The sequence below is a fragment of the Paroedura picta genome, chromosome 12, assembly GCF_049243985.1.
Source record: "Paroedura picta isolate Pp20150507F chromosome 12, Ppicta_v3.0, whole genome shotgun sequence".
Lineage (NCBI taxonomy): Eukaryota > Metazoa > Chordata > Lepidosauria > Squamata > Gekkonidae > Paroedura > Paroedura picta.
Window position 1 is genome coordinate 18,598,574 of NC_135380.1, and position 20,785 is coordinate 18,619,358.

At 45.0% G+C, this 20,785-nt stretch overlaps 1 protein-coding gene across 7 annotated transcripts in view; it reads left to right on the plus strand.

Moving 5' to 3' along the window:
* The first annotated feature begins 11,193 nt into the window (after nucleotides 1–11,193).
* ADRA1A (adrenoceptor alpha 1A) overlaps nucleotides 11,194–20,785 on the plus strand; it is a 34,324-nt gene continuing 24,732 nt past the window's right edge. For 2 of the 7 annotated variants that reach the window (XM_077305803.1, XM_077305802.1), the window contains exons 1-2: nucleotides 11,194–11,532; nucleotides 13,820–15,474. In XM_077305803.1, the coding sequence (XP_077161918.1) occupies nucleotides 14,592–15,474 (883 nt within the window). In that variant the 5' untranslated portion in view covers nucleotides 11,194–11,532; nucleotides 13,820–14,591. Of the gene's footprint in view, nucleotides 11,643–12,129; nucleotides 12,239–13,819; nucleotides 15,475–20,785 lie in introns of those variants that run through there. The other 5 variants (XM_077305804.1, XR_013225856.1, XM_077305800.1 and 2 more) reach the window with 5 other exon arrangements.

Consider the following 20,785-nt stretch of genomic DNA (forward strand, 5'->3'; position numbering starts at 1 on the left):
CAGGAGTCCCTGCTTTTTCCCCCTGCTTCCCAGCTGCAGGAAGGGAGAAAGGGACAATGGAGAGGAAGTCTGCCTACACATCAATTATGTTCTATAAAGGGAGAGGTTTGAGCCGGAGAAATAAAAAATCTCTGCACCCACAGATGCTGACTTGAATTGCGCATTACATAACCCAAACACATGATTATTTTCATGCCATTCCCCAGCGCATGTTCTAGAGCAGGGGTAGTCAACCTGTGGTCCTCCAGATGCCCATGGACTACAATTCCCATGAGCCCCTGCCAGCTTTTGCTGGCAGGGGCTCATGGGAATTGTAGTCCATGGGCATCTGGAGGACCACAGGTTGACTACCCCTGTTCTAGAGCATCATCTGTGCAGACGTAGAGCTTGTTTTTATACCCTGATTTTCACTACCCAAAAGAATCTCAAAGTGGCTTACAGTCCCCTTCCCTTCCCCTCTCCACAACGGACACCTGGTAGGGGTGAGAGAGTTCTGACAGAAGTGCTCTGAAAGAACAACTCTAAGTGTGACTGGCTCAAGTGTGACTGCATGTGGAGGAGTGGGGAATCAAATCCAGCCCTCCAGATTAGAGGCTGCCACTCTTAACCACTACACCAAGCGGGTTCATTGAGAAACCAAAGCTAATATATAAATTGTATTCATAAATATCTATACTTTCTGCTCCCAAATGTACTAAATCAACACACAGTTCCAAGTAGAGGCAGGAGTCCCCCACTAACATGCCCTTGTACCCCAGCCATCTCTCAGCTGGCCAGCAAGGCCTTACCTGGAGAAAGAGAAAGGACCAGGCCTCATAACTGGTGTCATGCCAGACGTGACATCATGGGTGATGGGGATGAGGGGGAAGTCTGTAGTAGGAGGTGGGGTAATCACCAAAAATTGCCACTCCCTCTTGATGAGCAGCTTGATATTGCCCATCGTGTTAAACTTCCTACATTGGATTGCCAAGTGACAGTTTTTTAAGCAGTGTTGGTTTTTTTTCTCCTTGAGAATCCAGAAAACATCCACATTGACACACGCCGGTCTTATCTCCTGTTCCGAAGTTCATGGTTTTCCTCATTGATGGCAAGCAGTTATCTCAACAGCTATCTTTCCTTTCTGCCTACTTAAACATAATGTTTGCTACTGTGAACATAACACCCAGGGCTTATATCTCACCCCCCCTCCGCTTTTTGCGGGGTGGGGTTATATATTTTGAACATCATCACTTTTACATTTCAAACCTTTGAAAGAAAAGCACTAGAAGAGCTTTTCATCCTCATGGGAAATTATTCTGCAAAATGTTCACACAGAGAAAAAAAATTATAATCTCTCTTCAAGTAGTCCTTACAGGTCTGGGTTGTGTTGTTTTTATCGCATGCTCAATATTTGGAACAGGTGTGCTTGAGTGAGGCAAACATCTTTCATTAAAACAAAATAACCTACATCTCTGCATGGTTCTTATAACCATTGGTAATAGGACATATATGGGGAGGGGAGTTATTCCCGTAGACCAGGGGTAGTCAAACTGCGGCCCTCCAGATGTCCATGGACCACAATTCCCAGAAGCCCCTGCCAGCAAATGCTGGCAGGGGCTTCTGGGAATTGTAGTCCATGGACATCTGGAGGGCCGCAGTTCGACTACCCCTGCCGTAGACCAAGAAGTGCTTTAAGACTTTTGCTTCATACTGCCCAATGTGGATTCATATGTGTTTATTTACCTCCTTTGTATTCTTGCACTCTTCCACCAAGAAATGTAGACCTAATTTATCTTATATTGTAGATATTGGTGTGGGTAGCAAAGCCCTTGCAGGGTTAACCAAGGCGCTGCATGAAAAAAAAGAAAAATCTTTCTCCCATTCTGTTTGATTTAAAGATCCTGGGTCTTCACTTACCTGGGATCACACTTGTTTGGTTTCCTGCTTATTAGACCATTTGTCATTAATTTTTCTCTTCACATATTATGAAGTTGGGTTCAAGGTCCCCAGGATGTGTCCTGCTGTCATATACCACCATTCCCAGTTGGGCTCACGGTGGTTTACGACAATAAAAAGATAAAAATACAATAAAAACCCCACAATTCCTTTAATTACAAACTATTACTGCTAAAAGGCAGCAGGCAAAAAACAAAAAACCCACTAGCTACTCAACTCCTCGTCCAGCCAGTTTTCTTGTTGTCTTACTAGTGAGTAAGGAGACAGATCAGTCAAAACAATAACCATAATAAACAAGATGGACATGATGGGCATGGGGGGATCACAGATCAAATCGCATGTATATGAGTTGCAGATTCTCTTTGGTTTCCAAACATGAAGTTATGGGATATTACAGCCATGACATGCATGAAGAAGAAGCTTTAATTTTGTCTCCACACTACTTTCCTGACTGGGGTCAACGATACGTGTGGATTTCCCCAACAAGTCAAATTGCACCAGATATGCTGTGAATTTCACTGTGAACATGCTCAATATTACTATATTAGAAAGAGGTGACCCGATGGGAACCAATTACCCAGATACGTAATGGGTAGCCATGGAAGCCTGCCAAAGCAGTGTGCATCAGGTTTCCCCCCAACTGAGCAAGTGCAAAAGCACAGCAGATTCAAACTGATTGGCAGCCACTAGCATCACTTGGGAGTATTTAGGGCCAAAGTAGACAATGCTGCATCCCTGGGAATGTCCTTGGGGGCCATTTCTGCTTGAGAACATGAGACAGAACAGGGGGCTCCTGTCTCCCTGTGCAAGCCATTGTCAAGAACCCAAAAAGCCCTGCAGCCTTTGCAAACAGGAAATTCCAGAGGTAAAACAGTAGCAGCCTCTCTAAGACATCCCCAGAGACATTGCAATGTCTATTTTGGCCTTTAGATGACCACTGAAGTGTAGGGTTTTATTGAAAAATGGCATTTATTGATGGCTGGTTTATAAGATTTGTGAGTGATCTAATTATCTCTTTAAACGACTGTCTGTCCAGAAGAGTGGCACAGTGCCAAACATGAGGGAGAAATAGAATTCTGTCCAGCTATGTGAGAATGCAGATGCATCAAAAGCTGGTAGCACTGGACTGCGGCTGGATAGGAAGGGCCCATGTGAGGAAGCGAATCTGCTCTCAATGGCTCACTCTGCCAGGAACCTGGGTGTGATCCTAGATGCTTCCCTCACAATGGAAGCCCAGGTCACAAAAGTAGCACAGTTGGCACTCTACCACCTCCGCCAAGCAAACTATGAGTGTCCTACCTGGCCCCCGGGACACCTAGCCACAGTGATCCATGTTATGGTCACTTCTAGACTGGACTTCTGTAACTCACTCTATGCAGGCCTGCCCCTGGCCTTGATCCGGAAACTGCAACTGGTCCAAAACGCAGCGGACAGGGCCCTCACAGCAACACCATGGAGGTTCCACATTTGGCCCATTCTCCATTAACTACAGTGGTTGCCAGTTGAATTCTGGATCAGGCTAAAGGTTCTGGTAATCACCTTTAAGGCCATACACGGTCAGGGCCCAGTGAACCCAAGGGACCACGTCCCTGCCAATTGGGTCCTTTATAAAGTTTATAACTCCAATATCTGGCCTTACATTTTATGGTACTAATGACCCAGCCCGACACAGTAACATTTGTGTCAGATCATAACTAATGAGGAAACCCCTGGATCAGGCAAATAACACAAGAGAGATGTAAAAGCTGCTTCTGCATGCCACTAGTCAGGCACTGTGAATCAGGCACATTGGCACAAGGGGGGATTGGAGACAACTTGGAAGCATCTTGTGACTGTTATATCAAGACAAGGTGGAAACTTGGGACTTAACCTTTACTGGTATTTGGGGGGGTAGGTATTCAGCCCCCCAAATGTACCTGAGGTTTCTCAGGAAAACTGGGGGAAATCCTGAAAAAATCTTGGATATATTTGGGAATTACTGGGTAGACCCAAAAACGGTAATCTGCTCCTCACTCTAAGCAAGCTCAGGCAGGTTCTCCTGTGCTTGGAAGAACATTGTGCTACATAGAGCACAGCAGCTTCTGGGATGGAATTCTTCTGCAGCCCAGTTTAAACTAGACTGCAGGACAAGCCAGCCCAGCCAGGGTCAGTTGTGCCCATGGGGAGGAGATTGTCCCCCACTGGCTCAGCTTTGTGCTGGCTTCTCCTGCAACCCAGTTTAAACTGGGCAGCAGGAGAAACCAAGTCAGCCCCAAGACCAGACTGACTTTATTTTAATCATTATTTTTCTTCTCGGGTCTATTGAACCTGAAAAAAATTCAGGATTTCAAAAATCTCCCAGATTTGAATACTGTACCATGGTCCAAGTTGTTTCACAGGGGACAGGATACCTGAGCTTTATAACGTATAGGAATGGGGAAAAAATATTCACAAACCTGCAATTTCAGTCTGAATATTCCCATTTGATTTTACTTTCCCTTGGGAGAAATGAGCCTTTCGGGCTCTGGTTTTCACATCATTTTCTCTTTCGTTTACTCATATTGTCCCCTTGAAAAATGAACTCATTTCAGCATTATTAGTTGTCTCACGCATGACACAAAAACAACAAGCAAATATAAAAGTTCAAATGAGGCATAAAAGAAACAAAGGATTCATCAATGACAGACAGAAACAGATTAAACTGACAACAGATGGAACTGAAAAGACTACTTTTTCGGTCACAAGTCATCTAAATATTATAGTCTTAATGTTTCTTTTTCCAACAGACAATGTACAGAATTGTCAAAGTCTTTAGCTTCTGCATTTCTCTACCGTAATTCTCTGTATACTTTCTCAGAACTTTCACTCCACAGATACAGTCCTTGCAGCTAACCCCAAGATTATCATTCTCTGTAGGTATCCTTTTTCCTTGCAGCTTCTTGCCATTGAAATGTCTCTCTGTGCGATATTTGATTCCCTTCATCTCTTATTACATTCAAGAACACCTCCTTAAGACCCATCTGTTTATCCTCTCTTCCCCTGCATGCCCCCCTTTATCCTCTCTTCCCCTGTATGCCCCGGCTTTCTATTCCTTAAAATGGCTTTAGATTATTGTATCCTAGTAGGTAATATCTGCATTATTCTTAATTATAGTGTTGTGTCTAATTGGTAATAATAATAGTGAACTTTTCTTTTGGACTTGTCATGTTTCTCTTTCCTGCTATCGAAAGACAGCCAGGCTCATGCTTGGGCATACTTCCAAGGAGCTGGCTATATCCAGTGGGCTCTCTCTCTCTTTCTCTCTCTGAGCAGAATCACATTGCTCTATGTCTGCTGATTCCAAAGGGGCATAGAAGAGTGTCACTGCGCTTAGGACTGTACTGTTAGAGTCAAAACATAAAGGATTCCGCAAAAGCTGGTTCTCTGGAACTTCCCATTGTTTTCAAGTAGAAATGGAAATTATGCAGAACCCTTTATTGCCCTGGGGCTGCATGCAAGCACAACACAGAAAGAGAGCAGTGCAAGGTGTCTAAGCCTTCCTTGTAGGGTTGTTGGGTTCTCTCTGGCCACTGGCAGGGAGTGGCAGAGTGAGGTTGCCAGTTCTGGGTTGGAGAACTCCTGGAGATTTGTGGTGTAGCCTCTGTTACGAGAAATACGCCTGTCTCCTGAATTTATGGTGGGGGAATTAGCAATTATAGGAGACTATAGAAGCAATGTGGGAGGGAATAACAAGTGAGATACTCCTCTTGTATATACAAAGAAAGTCTCTGGCAAGAAATCTTAAACAGAGGCAGGTCTAAAAATGAATAAAAAGGCAAAAGATTTATACGATCTGAAGAGAAACCAGAGTAATCAACATGGACCCCAACAGCATTCATACAATTTAATCTAGATCAGTTATATAGATGAAATAAAAAGATGATTGTGTATGAAAGAGGGAGAACTTGGGTCAAGTCTTATTTCACCATCCGATGCATCAAGGGGAAAGAAGCAGCCCGTCCAGCAAGCTAGGTCCCATACAAAGTAAAGCCCAGTACAAAAATGGAGAATGCTTGTCTCTGTTCGCTTTTTATAGCAGATTTGTGCCTTGGGGCTAGGGGCAGGGAGCCCTAAAACAAAGCCATAATGTGATCATGAAGGTAATATCAAATATCAAAGAAGTGATGTGTTAATGGGTGATTTTGTTAAAGGAATTCTAATGGGCCATTTGGAGTACCTCCAGAACCAGTGAAAGACTTTGGGTGAGTTCTTGGGAGTAACTTTATTTGCATTCTAGTTGGTAAGGGGTAACCAGTTGTGGAGGACTCTGTAAATGGGAATTTGATGTGCCAATTATTCAAGACAGAAGGAAGCTGCTAGAAACACCAAGAAAAGACATTAAGGTGAAACAATATAGAGTAGTTCATTAGATCTGTCATTGTTCAAGGTGTGGTCCAATACTTTTTTCAGTTGCGCTTTGGGCGGGGATGAACATCCTGCCCTGCCCTTCTGTGCAAATGATTGCATTATTCCTGCAACAGCCAGGAAACCTCTGGCTGAGAATCCTGGCTTTACATAGAATCTTCCAGTTGTCTGTTTTCTGCCACACAAAGTTTTATGGGCAGCCATACTTTCCTTGACCTGTGTTACTTATAGCGAACCAAAAATAAAGATGGAGGATAGCAGCCACTTTTCCTCCTCGTCAAAGGGCCTACCTGGGGCGTATCACCTAGAATGGCACAGGGACCTCAATGAAGTATAATACTATAGAATCCACCCTCCAAAGCACCCATTTTCCCCAAGGGAACTCTTGTGTGTAATTGGAAATAAATGGTAATTCTGGGGGATCCTGGAGGCTGGCATCCCCAATTCTTTGTGTGGCTTCTCTGGTTCAAGCAACACATGTTGCACTTTGATTAACCGTGGGAGGTTTGGGAAACCATCATAAAGAGAGGGTGGCACTCTCTCTTTTCCCCTCTAGAGCTAACCACAATCAAATGGGGAAGAGATCAAGAGTTAAACCCCTTCCTCACATACACACTCATTATTCAACCCCTATTCAAATCAGACCTCTGAACAGCTGTTTTCCTTTTTTTTAAGTCTGGGGAGATCCATGTATGGAGCATCAAAGCTGTTGCCTTACAGAAATGAGTCACCTGGGAGGAAGGAATTCCTTAGCTATGTTATACAGGGCTATTTAAAGTTTTAAAACATCAAAACTGGGCCCTTGATCGCATTGCTTATAGATGCAGATTTGTGCCAAGAGGAAGTGAGGTGTGTGGCTGGTGGACTTCCTTCTGCTGTCATAAAGGCACTGCGAAGGCAGCCAGAAAGAGGGAGGCATTTTCTTACATAGATGGCTTGTCGGCTTCCTTGGCACAATGCTCAGCACTCGGGAAGATGAAAAATGAACTGCACCACGCAAGCATTTCAGGCCCCGCAGATCGCATTCAATGCCCTGTCAGTTGAATGGATGAGAAAAGAACCTCATTACCACTCTGATTCCTCTGCTTTTCCAATAGTTTGATTGAACAGATGTGGTTTGCATCCCCTAGTTATAAAACAGTTTTCAAGAGTTGCTTCCCAGAGTGATTTCAGTGAAAGGAAACCAGTAATTTGGTGGCTGATTAATGGAGCATTGATCCAAGTGGATGAACTTGGTCCATTCCTTCTTTCATTTTTCTGCATCTGTCTGAACAATATTCTTCATGTCAGCTGGACTGTAGGTGTTTTTACACAAGGAAAGCAACATGCAGACAAGATGCTAATAATAATTCCTTTCACTATTTTGCTTTGCACCTTCCAATGCACTTTGTCATTATACATCACGGCTATGCTGCCTTCATTTTCTGTCTGGATGAACAAGGGCAGGACAAGGAGAAGCATACAGCAGATCATCTAGTTATGTGCTAGAAGAGGATAAAGTCTAGTTCCAAAATGCAAGTTAATTTTCATTCATTCCTTGTGTGGCTTCTCTGGTTCAAACAACACAGGTTGAGTTGTTATTAACCCTGGAAGGAGACCTCATCCTTTTGTACAACAAAACTGGGTCATATACCCAACTTGTCATGGGTACTGCATTGCCCACATAATGGCTGCCTCTAGCAGGCATGAGAGGGCATCTGCAGGTGGATTTGGTGGTGGCCAAACTCTTGACCAAGTCTCACTCAAGGCTGACACATTCAATTCCTGGGATAGTTAGGGCATGAGGAAAAAGCCAACTCAAATTCAGCTTCCAGAAACAGATGAAGGTAAAAGTGGTTTCCAAAGAACTGGGGGGGGGGCAGAGAGAGAAAGAAAACAGAACAGAAAGCACACACAAAATGAGAAGAAAAAACTGAAGGCACGGATGTGTGTGTGGAAATCAGGGGATAAATTAAAGTAGTATGAGACCAGAATTAAGGAAAACATACAGAAAAGTCCCTGCTGTTTGTTAAGAGTGCAATTCATTCTACCACCTCAGGGCTCTCTGTCCTCAACCTTAGTCAAGGATGTCCACACCTTAGTCAAGAAAAGGAAAACTAGAAATGTTTAGACAGTTACTATCCATACTTCAAAGCTACAAGAGATCAGAACAGGGTTTTTAGTGCCCAGGAGATGAAACAGCTTGATTCAACACAGATCCTCAATCTCTGCCAAGTGTCTGGATAGTAGACCACCTATGAATTTTTCATCTGCTATTTTGGGCTCCCAAAAGGGACAGCACCAATATAAACAATAGAAATAAATTCCGTCTCAGCCTCAGATTCCTTTCAAGTTCTGTGCCATGGTCCAGAAAATGCTGGGGAATACATTACCCGCATGTTTGTTATTCTCAGCTACACAAAGATCTTTTCGTGAGCACAGTTTGATCAGCCAAATCTAACCTGGCCTGTGGGTCAATATAAGCCATGCTGCAGCAGGACTGTTTGTCTGAACCCAGGTCTGCCAGGCACATGGACACATAGGCTTGATTCAGACACAACGTAGATTTCTTTCCATTATGGCTAGTTTGTAAAACCAGGATTCCACACATAGATAGGCAGTCATATTCTAGTTTGCCTTGAAATGCAGCGGGGTCATTATCATCTCTCTACAGTCTGGAAGGTATTGCTGGAGAACAAGGGATTAAACCATGGTTAAGCCAGGATGCCGGCACTGGAACATTAGATACACCTATAAGTAAGCCTGAGATTAATAAATCAATTTTGAATCCATATTTCTGGTTAAGGTTGACAACAGGCCTGGAGGGGAAATGTCCTTTCCCTTTAATCAAGGCTTATTATCTGGAAATGGAAAGTTGGAATTTTTTTTTACAATGTAAGAGGTAAATAACAACAGTCGGTAAATCGCATCCCATTCATCCTGTACATGAAGCTGCTTTATACTGAATCAGACCAGGTCAATATTGTCTATTCAGACTGGCAGTGGCTCTCCAGAGATTCAGGCAGTGGACTATCACGTTGCCATCCACTGGATACTTCCAAATAGGCAATTCCATGGATTGAACCCAGAACCTTCTACATGCCAAGCACATTTTCTACCTAAGCCAATAGGTTGGACTTCTTTTTCTTCCAGGAGATGACTCTGGCCAAGTGCCTAATACAGGATGGAAGAGGCCTTTCTCTCACACACCCAACAGCCAGCTCAGGCAGAGACCCATTATGCACGGGGGTTTTAGCGCACATTCGGGGTGGAATGGCGGCGACTAAAATCACGGATAACGCACGGAGCCGGCTGCAACCGGCTGCAGCTTCGGTGCATGCCGCCGAAAAAGCCGCGTCAGTGAAACGCGGAAGAAAGCGCAGCTTCCGGGTGAGCGGGGCGCAACCAGAAGCGGCGCCCGGATTGGCGCGTGCATAATCGGTTACTCTGGGTTTTGCCGCCGTCGCGCCCCGCCCTGCCCCGCCCCGCCCCGTGCATAACCGGTATGCGTCGCGTCTTCCCCCTCCGCGTTTTCCATGTGACCCGAAATCGCCGTTTCGGCGGCCGTGCATAATGGGCCATAGTGGCTCAGAGGGATGGAAGTGGGAGTGTTACCAGGTGGCAGAAAGCTTTCCTTCTGCTGGAATGAAACTCTTGTTTTGGGAACAGAAATGGCACACGTTAAAAAGCATTTTTTTTTAAAAAAAAAATCCTAAACAGTGTTTCAGATTGGGTAATAAAACCACAACACCTATTTTGGGAATCCACTGCTACACCCTATTTTGGGCATGGGAATCACATGCAGGGCCATCCTAAACTGAGCTACACCCTTCTAATTCCATCGGCATCATGAGGATTTGTATGTGTGAAGTGCCGTCAACCCCATGGGGTCTACATTAAAACCCCCATTAAGACTTTAAAAATACCAACATGATGGCAGAAAATCCCCACCCCTCCCCTTACTAATAAGGGAGATAATGGAGGAGAGCCATGTACACTTCCCAACTCCCCGGGGGTCTCCCTTGCTGGTCTCCTGTCCAAGGGCTTACCAGGATGGACCTTGCTTAGCTTCCACGATCTGAGGAGATCTGGCTATCACGTTCGAGTCTATGCCATGGATTTGGAAAGATGTAACTTGGGGCAACCTTAGCCAATGGGCAGCAGGCCCCATGCTTGGGGGGGGGAAACCTCCCAGTCTCAACCCCCTCCCCCACAGTAGAGGGATGAAGAAAAGCAGGCCCTGGACATTGCTGGCACCTGCCCAAAGAGCTGGGGACGTGCTCCTGCCCGCCTCACACCAGGTGAAAGCAGCCCCTTGCTCAGCCCTGGCAGGGGTGGCAGAGATTCTGTGGGCCCATCCTGGACTTTTGCTCAGGCTCCCACGAGTATGAAGGCACTGCTGGTGTAGCTCTGTTTCCAAGGGCTTAGCAAAATGGGAGGGAGGGGGCATCGGGCTGTGGACCAGGTACCCCCAGTTGACATTTTCGCCCCACACGTATTTTTTCCTCCAACTAGAAAGAATCTTTTCGCTATCAGTTTACACACACACACAGACACACACACACACACATTTTCAAAACCGAATTTCTGCTGAACCTGCTTTGAACCTGCTACTAATTGCCTCTCCCCACCCCACCCTCCAAAAAAAACCACTCTTGCTATAACATCATTTGCCAGATGAAAGTGTCAGTGCGGCTAACGGGGAGTTTGGCTGTTCACCTTTCCACCCCCGACCGCAAAAAAGAAGTGGTCGGAAGAGTCGGCCGCGAGGACGGGGGGGAGGGGCGGGGGTTAGGGCGCGCGTCCCTCTGTGCTCCGCGGCAATACGGTAATGGCGGGAGATTACGGTAAAGGGACGCGGCAAAGTCGCGGCTTCCCCTCGATCGCTCCCGGGGGTGGCGGGGGGCGTCGACGCGCTGGCGACCCGCCCTTCGCGGCCGTCGGGACGGAGCGAATCAGGGTAATTGTTGTGAGTCAGCCCAGTCTTAGGGAGTTTTTTTTTGGGGGGGGGGGGGTTGTTGGACGACGGTCCTTGGCGATGCGGAGCGTCCCATCATCCGTGGCCGGTGCGGTGCAGAGAGAGGACGGGTGTCGCCCTCGCGGGTCCCCTGCAACAGGCGCTCTCTCTGCGGCTTCCCCGCTGGAGTCGGCGGCTCAGAGAGGAACTCCTCCGGAGGACGCCGGCGGGATTTCGGCGGGTCTTGATTTCCCCCCCCCCCTCTTCCCCATTTGCTGGTAGGTTGCTTTGTACATGTGGGGTTTCTTTTCCTCCTCAATTTCTCACCTTGATCCTCTGGTCCCCCCCGAGCACCAGCGGCAGCCACCAACAGAAGATGTCCCAAAATGTACGTAATGGGTTTGTGAATTTATTGGTGCGTGTGTGCTTGTGTGCGATTAATTTAAATCCATGTTGCGCGGATTCATCTGTGGGCTTATTGAAAGGCGTTCCCGCTTCTGTCCCTGTCTCAGCAATGGGAAAGTTAATATTCCTAATTCCCACTTGGTGTAAAATGTTGAGATGGGGTCCGTTTTCTGTCCCCCCCCTCCCCTTCCTCTGGCTTATTTTCTCCTCCACCAATCACGCCGTTTGGAACCTGGCCTCAAACCCACCCCATCCAGACCCCGGGTTAGAGCGACAGGACAGAGAGGTTTCTGCTGAAAGCTGAGGCTGTAGTTCAAACTATCCGGGAGGAATCTGAAAGCTTGCTGCCCGCTGGAGTCTAGAGGGGGAGCGGGTTTCCCGAGGAGTCTAGGGGGGTCCTCGGAAAGCGAGCCGGTTTGTTGTGGCTTCCGCGGGCTTGGAAACACACACAAACACAAAAATGTCGACACTGGGTCCAAATGTCCACGGAATTGGGGAGGTACAGCCCGTGAGATTTCAACTCAAGGTCCAAAAGTATGCAAGATAAGCAAGAATGAGGGTCCGCTGCAGCAGTATTGGGTGAGCAGCCTACAATCTTCCTAGTTTGGCTAGGTTGGTTTCACACCTGTTGAGGGAGAGAAAGCCTAGTTTCAGTGAGACCCTAAACAGAGAGAATCTAGGAGGTTTTGAGACGTAGCTTCCAAAGAGGCAAGTGTCTTGATTGGTGTCGTGGTGAAAAACTGGTCATTGCTAATTAGAGGAAGCGATGTTGCTGGGTTGCCCCTGGATCGATATTTCATTTAGAATCCCTGCTCGCATTTTTTTAAAAAATGTTTCCATTGCTGTCCGCCTATAGGAAGCCTTCTGGCGTCTCCCTGCAGCACCTTCCTCCAGAATTGTAGCCTTTTGGGTTGACACTTCCCCCCATCCCTGGCTGTTTGGGCTTAAACGTAGCTGCTGCTCGAGGGCACGTGGCCGCCAGTTCAGTCCCTCGACTCAAGAAAGAGAAATCCCAGGTAGTGGAATCTGGTGAAGGGCTAGAGAGATGCTGCATGCCCTGAGCCTCAGGGGAGGGCGGCATATAAATACAGTAAATACAATAAATACAATAGATAAATGCTGGAACAGTCTGGGTGACCTGAATGCATGGGCTCATGCGGAGGGGGTTTGGATGCTTTCAACAAGTGTGAGGAAAAGATCTGTGAGCTGTACGTTCTCCCCTGCCATGTCTTGTTCGGAATGTCCAAATCTGAGCTTGTGCTTATGCACAAACTCCCATTCCCTTTGGAGAGATGATTTTTGTTTGTTTGTTTTGTTCCACAAGAGGAACAAAATGCATAAGATCTGTTTTGAGCCTTTGTGACAGTTATGGCGGGGGGGGGGGGGGGTGGTATGTGTCACAAATCACTTGTTTAGCCTACCTGAATTTTTTTTGCTGATAAACCTTCCATCTCTCCATTGCTGGGTATATCCTGAAGCATTTTCCCTTTCTGATACACAAGAACTAATTGGGGTTCCCCAATTCCGAGACAAGTCCAACCGCACATGTTGATGGTGTTTTTCGTGTGAGCTCAGTTACCTCAAGGGTGTGGAACGTGGGTGCAAGATGCTTGCCTAGAGAAAGGCCACATGTAGGTTGTACAGCAAATACTAATGCATGGCAAGAGAAACCCTGAATACTAGACCACAGTTTTAAATCACCTCTCAGTCTCTTTTTGAATTTAAGACCAATGTTGCCAATTTGCACATGCCAGGTCTTGTATTGCAAACCCCAGTAAGCTCCATGAGTGCAAATATTCATAGATTTGTTTTTAGCTGATAATCACTGATTCTTCTGTCTTCTGTAGACTGAGCAGGCAGACACAAAGGGTGGGGGGGATTCTAAAATATGCAACACTGCTCTTTTCATGCTGACCCTGAAGGGCAGAGAGCAGAAAAACAATTAACCAGAATCACCGACATTGTCTAGGGTTCAGGCAGTTTGTCAGTCAAAAAGCACAGACTTTCATGGACCAAAAAAAAAAACCAAACCAGACAGGATCTATTATGTGAACAGGGCTCCAGAAATCAACAGCGAATATTGTAAATATTTCAAAAAATCTTTGCTTTCCGAAAGATGCAGCTTCATATAGTTTTGAACTGTCTGTTTGTCATCTTTAGGAGAGAGCATCGATGGAGAGTTACCTTCCTCAACGTAAGCCCTAGTCCCTTTTGAGCCTATTGTTAGTAAGCTCACGTCCTGGGGCCAGCTGGCACACCACCGAAGTTCTCACGGCTCCTTGTTCCATATTTCAAGATCATGAAACATGTTACAGATGACTGTGTGAGATGCTCAGCTGAATGAAGTAATATCCATGCAGACTCCTGGTCTTCTATTTGTGAATGAGAGATTGGGTCCAAACAGTAACAGGCCCCAAATGAAGAGGAGCAAGGAATATACTTGTGTCAATCATATACCATCTTCTCCATGAGAAAAAAAAAATAAGTAAGCATACTTTGGATGACTCTGATAGCCTTTCTACAAACTCAGACCGTTCCCCTTGCATATTTGCAGATGTCATTGTATGGCTTTATGGCTATTTCTTTAAAAACCCAGCCGAAACGAAGAAATAAATCTCTGCTTCACTATTTAACACTGTTGCATCAAGCACCCAGCACAGTCTGGAGAACATCAAAGAGGACATGGGTCTATAAATGGAACAGTCGCCAATCATGCCATGGAAGAAGCGTGGATTTTCAGACGTATTCTTCAGTCTAGAGCCTCCTTCTTGAATCTGCATTTAGACAGCTGGACTCAGGTTCTCATTTTGCTTTTTGTCAGCAATGCAGGAATAAGATTTCTCGCGACATTAGCAAACGTTTGAGTTTGGCTCTTTCCAGAAGAGGACAGAGTGAAGCACAAACATTGGATGATCATTAACCAGCATCAAAAATGGGCTTGACCTCTGGGAACTCATCCGACTGCCTAAACTGTACCCAGACTGTGGATCCAGTGGACATTTCTAAGGCCATATTTCTGGGGGTCATCTTGGGGGGGCTGATCATTTTTGGAGTCCTGGGCAACATTCTGGTTATCCTTTCCGTAGCCTGCCATAGACATCTGCAGAGTGTGACTCATTACTGCATTATCAACTTGGCAGTGGCTGATCTCCTCTTGACTTCGACTGTTCTCCCTTTCTCTGCTATTTTTGAGATATTGGGCTACTGGGTGTTTGGAAGAATCTTCTGCAACATCTGGGCAGCTGTCGATGTTCTGTGCTGTACGGCTTCTATCATGAGTCTTTGTGTCATCTCGATAGACCGATACATTGGGGTGAGCTACCCACTAAGGTATCCGGCCATTGTGACTGAGAAGAGGGGTCTCCTTGCCCTACTGTCTGTTTGGGCCCTCTCTCTTGTGATCTCCATAGGGCCCCTCTTTGGATGGAAGCAACCAGCTCCAGACGATGAAAAAATCTGTCTGATCAACACTGATCCCGGTTACGTGTTGTTCTCCGCTCTTGGCTCGTTCTACCTCCCCCTGATCATCATACTGGTGATGTACTGCCGGGTGTACGTGGTGGCCAAAAGGGAAAGCAAAGGACTTTCTTGTGGCCTGAAAACTGAGAAGTCCCATTCAGAGGAAGTGACTCTCCGCATCCATCGCAAGAACACCACGGACTCCAGCAGATCTACCCCCAGCGCGAAGCACAAATCCCACTTCTCCGTCAGGCTCTTGAAGTTCTCCAGAGAGAAGAAAGCAGCCAAGACCCTGGGGATAGTTGTGGGATGCTTCATACTCTGCTGGCTTCCTTTCTTTTTAATCATGCCCATCGGTAAGTAAAGCCATGGCACCGGACAGCTATGGGGGGTGGGGTTGTGTTGCTATGGTGCGTATATGAGGAATCTAAGTATCTGGATGGGATTTTGCACTGACGTAAACAGGATGTGACTGATAGCATTGGTCAGCACTCTTTACTAACTCCTGGATGAGACAGAGAACTACTCACTGAACAAACTGAATGTGAAGGTGGCAGTGATGTTTGTTTAGCCATGTGTCTGCTTCCATCAGCAGCCGGATGATGGCCTGATTTTGACAGAAGGAGCTCACAAGAGGATCTAAGCCCTCCTCTGTCTCCGCTCCTCTGTCCACCCTACTCCCCTGTAGTCATTAGCCCCAGGTAGCTTTCTCAATCTAACTTGGTATTCCCATCCCTTCTGATCTTGAAGGACTTTGGTTAACCAACAGCAAGAGGAACACCCAACCTCCTCTGTGTACCCCATGTGATGAAAACATTTTGTATTCACCCCTTGTTTGAGAATTGATCCCAAATTAGACACGAATGGCTGCCTCCATCATATCCAGTTCAACTTTCAGAGCAAAAGATATAATTCTATATGTAACCAAGGAACCACGGTGGCACTTACTTCTGAGTAAACCTGTAGGTTTACTCAGGGCCAGGCTGCAACCTGTTGACTGCAGCCTGCTTACTATCTAAATAGCAGTCAAAGTGAAACAGTGGGAATCATCAATTTAAGCTAGATTTTCTGGTTTTCAAATGTTTGTCGTGTTAAACTTATGCAAATGAGGCAGGTACTGGTGTTTACACAGAAGTGAAGCTTCTTGATAATGTCAAGTTGGCTGATGTTTTCCATTGATACCAGTTGTTTCTGGATCATAAATGAAATGTAATAATGACCGTTTAAGATTTAAATGGCTTCCTTGCAGTTCGTCAAAAGACTAGCGCCTATTCTGCACACAATAGATAATGCACTTTCAATGCTCTTTAGAAGTAGATTTTCCTGTTCTGCACAGGAAAATCTAGCTGCCAAAGCACATTGAAAGTGCATTATCCTATGTGTGCAGAATGGGCCCAGGACTGTGATCCTGTCTACATTTGCATGGGTATAGTACTCAGTGTTTGAGTATATAAGAGCAGCGTATATTCTATACATTATATTGTTCTCAAACACATTATTTAGGTATAACTTAATTTTAAGACCATTTAAAACATGTATGGCTATCACCAGGATGGCTAAACAAGGATTTGTACAGGAATGTGTGAATGGTATCTATTGAAATTCACTGCATTGATGTAAGGTGAAGATATTCAATTTGTGATGCCTGGCATATGCTGGGTGCACTGGATACTTCAGATGCCAAACTATAAACATAGGTATGTGAACCAGTGAACTTGGTATAGTGGTCAATCTGATGTAGCCTCTAATCTGGAGAGCCGGGTTTGATTCCCCACTCCTCCACATGCAGCCAGCTGGGTGGCCTTGGGCTTGTCACAGTTCTGTTAGAGCTGTTCGCACAGAACAGTTTTGTTCAGAGTTCTCTTAGCCCCACCAACCTCACAGAGGAGAGGAAGGGCAGGTAATTGTAAACCACTCTGAGACTCCCTCGGGTAGTGAAAAGCAAGATATAAAAACCAATTCTTCTTCTTTTTCCAAGCTGAACTAACTTTGTTGTAATTGCTCTCTCCCTCTTTCTCGCTCTCTCTCTGTCTCTCTAGCAAGTTTATTAGCAAGTGGGATAGGGGAGAAAATAAACATCCACTGAGTTTGCCCCTTAACCCACCGCAGGATCTGTTGCTACGTTCATGGGTCAGTGGACTGGGTCTACGGCTGTGTGTAACGTCAAGGCTGATGGATATGGTGGCTTTCTCCTTTCCCCAAGTGGCTTCACGGTCCCTTGCTTCTGAACAAATTCTGTTTGACTTCTCATTTATTCAAGGCACATCTATTTAAGAGCAGACTCTGATAACTTTGGGAAACGTTTCTTTTGAATATATATTTAGATGTTCAGAGATATCCCGCTCGCATGTCTGCAGAATTTGAATCAGAGGTGCTAGTCATTGTCAGTAAATCCTTCAGAGGATACCTCTTTGTAGTTCCAAATAGGTAAAGGAAACCTTTAGGTGTCCCCTATGCAAGCATCGAGTCATGTCTGACCCTTGGGGTGACACCCTACAGCGTTTTCATGGCAGACTCAATACGGGGTGGTTTGCCAGTGCCTTCCCCAGTCATTACCGTTTACCCCCCAGCAAGCAAGCTGAGTACTCATTTTACCAACCTCGGAAGGATGGAAGGCTGAGTCAACCTTGAGTTGGCTGCTGGGATTGAACTCCCAGCCTCATGGGCAGAGCTTCAGACTGCATGTCTGCTGCCTTACCACCCTGCGCCACAGGAGGCTCTTGTAGTTCCAAATACTGATAGGTAAATAGGTTCCAGATACCTAGCACACAGCTTAACGGAGAAATGCTAATGCAGCTAGGAATGTTTCTGACATTTGGTGTCAAAGGAAACTGTATTGAAACGCATTGAACAAAACACTAGAGTATAAAAACTGGAGATGGGCAGGTCTAATTTTGGCTTTTCTTGGGAACACAGACGTGTTGAATAAGCATTTCAAACTGTTCTTCTTCTTATAATTGCTGACATGGGAGGTATCAAATAATGACTTTTAATACTAATGATAAGCCCTATCAAAACCAAATACATATTTCCACAAAGCCAACCATTGGCCAAGGCCGATGCACAATCTTTTCTCCTATTTAGGGAACATTCTGAATGAAAAATAGTTTGTAAATCTTGGATATTAGATTAAGTTCTTGTTCAGACTAGTGACAGCATTTGAATTGCCAGCAAACTCCAGTCATTAGGTGTGAGCCGTAGGAGTAAAGGAGAGAGAGGACAGAACTCTTTTAAAAGTTACTGAACAAAACACCAAGAATGATTGAATAAGGCTAGTCTCCAGTGGTCAAACCCAATTAATTTCAACTAGTGGTTAAAAGGGTTGTTCTTTGTCTTACTTTTTGGGAGGGAATTGCCAAGCCCTGTTGACTCCTCTGTTAATTATTTGCCCTCATCCAATTTCACTACACAGAATGTGATAAAATGGACAGTATTTATCACTAAGTGCAATTCTTTAGTGAGAGGTTTAGTTCAACCAGGAGACAACATAGCTATTTTCTGGATAATTTACTATGTTTTGATTAATATTTCATTGTTTGGCATCCCTAGAATATTCTTTCGCAATGGCTTTTCTGTTCATTTCAGCTTCTTCAACTGAGTATGACTTAAACATCTCTAGGAGCAAGGCTGATGCTACCAAATATGAAGGTTTTCGCCCCAAAGGTTTTCATTTTTTCTATATAAAAATGAGGAAAACTGAAGATATTCTCGAAACTTCTCTTACGCACAAGTTTAATCAAAATAGTAGTGCAATTAACCCTACTGGATTCCACAGCACAGAATTAATAGGGAATTACTCTTTTATTTAGTCTACAGGATGGTAACCTGAGCAAGCAATGAATGGGAGTAAAATTAATTGGATCCAACTCATGGGATGTTCTTCACCGCGAGACCCATTGGAATGAATGAGAGCCAGCGCTCCTGCTCATTTCAGTGTTTCAAAGGGTGTGCATAAGAACATAAGAGCATAAGTGTTTCAAAAGGATGTGCATAAGAACATCCCAATAGACTTGATTCAATTAGTTTTACTCCTCATCAGCAAACCAACATAAAAGATCTGCAATTTTTTTTTTGTTTAACCATTTCAGATTGAAAGATAGCCTTCAATGATCATTTTTAAAAAATCTAACCAGCGACCAGCAGGGAATCATTTACCTGTTGACTTCAGAAAGCCATAATCACATGGGATTCCTTCTCCCTTTAGTATCATCGGTATGTTTTGACAAATGGCTTGTGGACAACGATTGTTAGAGATGCCACAAAAGGTAAAAATCTTGGAAAGACTAGCCGTTCGTGTTCTTGGTGTTATGATGTTGGAATGCTGGTTGCCAAGAAGTCAGAAACAAATGCAAAAAGGATTAGAGAAAGACATAACATCCCACCCCCATCGGCAGAAGTGGAGCTGGCATGAAAGCGGTTGCTGAACAGTCCTTGGGCAAATGTTTCTGAAACTGTTCTCATCTTCAAACTGACCTCATGCCTTGCTTTGATCCCTTTTAAGGGCAGTTACCCAAGCTTTGCATCTTTCCATGACTTCTGGGTAATTTTAGAAACACATCATTAGTCTTCTGGTGCCTGTTTGTCCCCTTTACAATTAAGAAACCCATATTCAAAGTTGCAAACTCAGGGAAATGTACCTTATTAGAAACCAGGCTAATGATGGGTAATTTCTTCATGGACATCTCCCAACTAAAATTCAGAGACATTTGCTGGAGGAAAGAAATAACAATGAAACTATGTTTAGGGAACTCAAGCCTTTAATTTTCTTCCCCACATTTTCTTCCTTCCGTTTTCTCCCCGATATTTCTAACTACTGCTGTAGGGTTCTGTGCCTTTGTGCCTCTAAAGTCCCTTCAAGTCACAGCCAACTTAAGTGCCCCCCCAGCAAAGGACTTTTGAGACAAGCCAGAAGCAGAGGTGGTTTGCCATTACCTTCCTCTGCAGAGTTTTCCCTGGTGGTTTGCCTTCAAGTACTGACAGGGTTGCCAGCCTCCAGCTGGGACCTGGGAATTTCCCAGAATTACAACACATCTGCAGATGAAGGAGATCAATTATCCTGGGGGGGGGGATGGATGCTTTGGAGGGTGGGGTTTATGGCATTGCTGAATTGAGGATCCTCATATCTTAGTGCAAGTGCTCACTAGCCAGTTGGACTAAGGTGGCTGCCACTTGCTCCCAATCAGTGGGATCTGTGAGATCCCTTCTCTTGTTTCTTGACTTGTATATAGGAGACAGATGGGGAAATCATACACATCATGTTCACAGGTCCTCTTTTTCAGAGATTTGAAACCAGGTACCATCTAGACCCAGAGCACTATCTAAGTACAGCATAACATGTTTTTTAAAAGCATAGGTCTCCCGGCTTCTGCCATGGAAAGACTTGGAAATGCCGGAAAGGTTCACTAAGAGAACCACAGCCATAAAAGAGCTAAGATTCCCAAGTTTCCATGGGAATAGGCCAGAATGGAGATACTTTGGTATACTTTGCGCTTCATGTCTGTCTCTAAAAATGCTGCCTCTGGAATCCTGCACATGTGTCTATGTGCCTGGCTGCATCTCAGTTATATCAAGGGTTTCCAGTGAGATTTATGACAATGTTGATTATATATATATTCCATCTTTCTGACAACAAAGAACTAATTATTGGGGAAATTTAAGGAATACCTT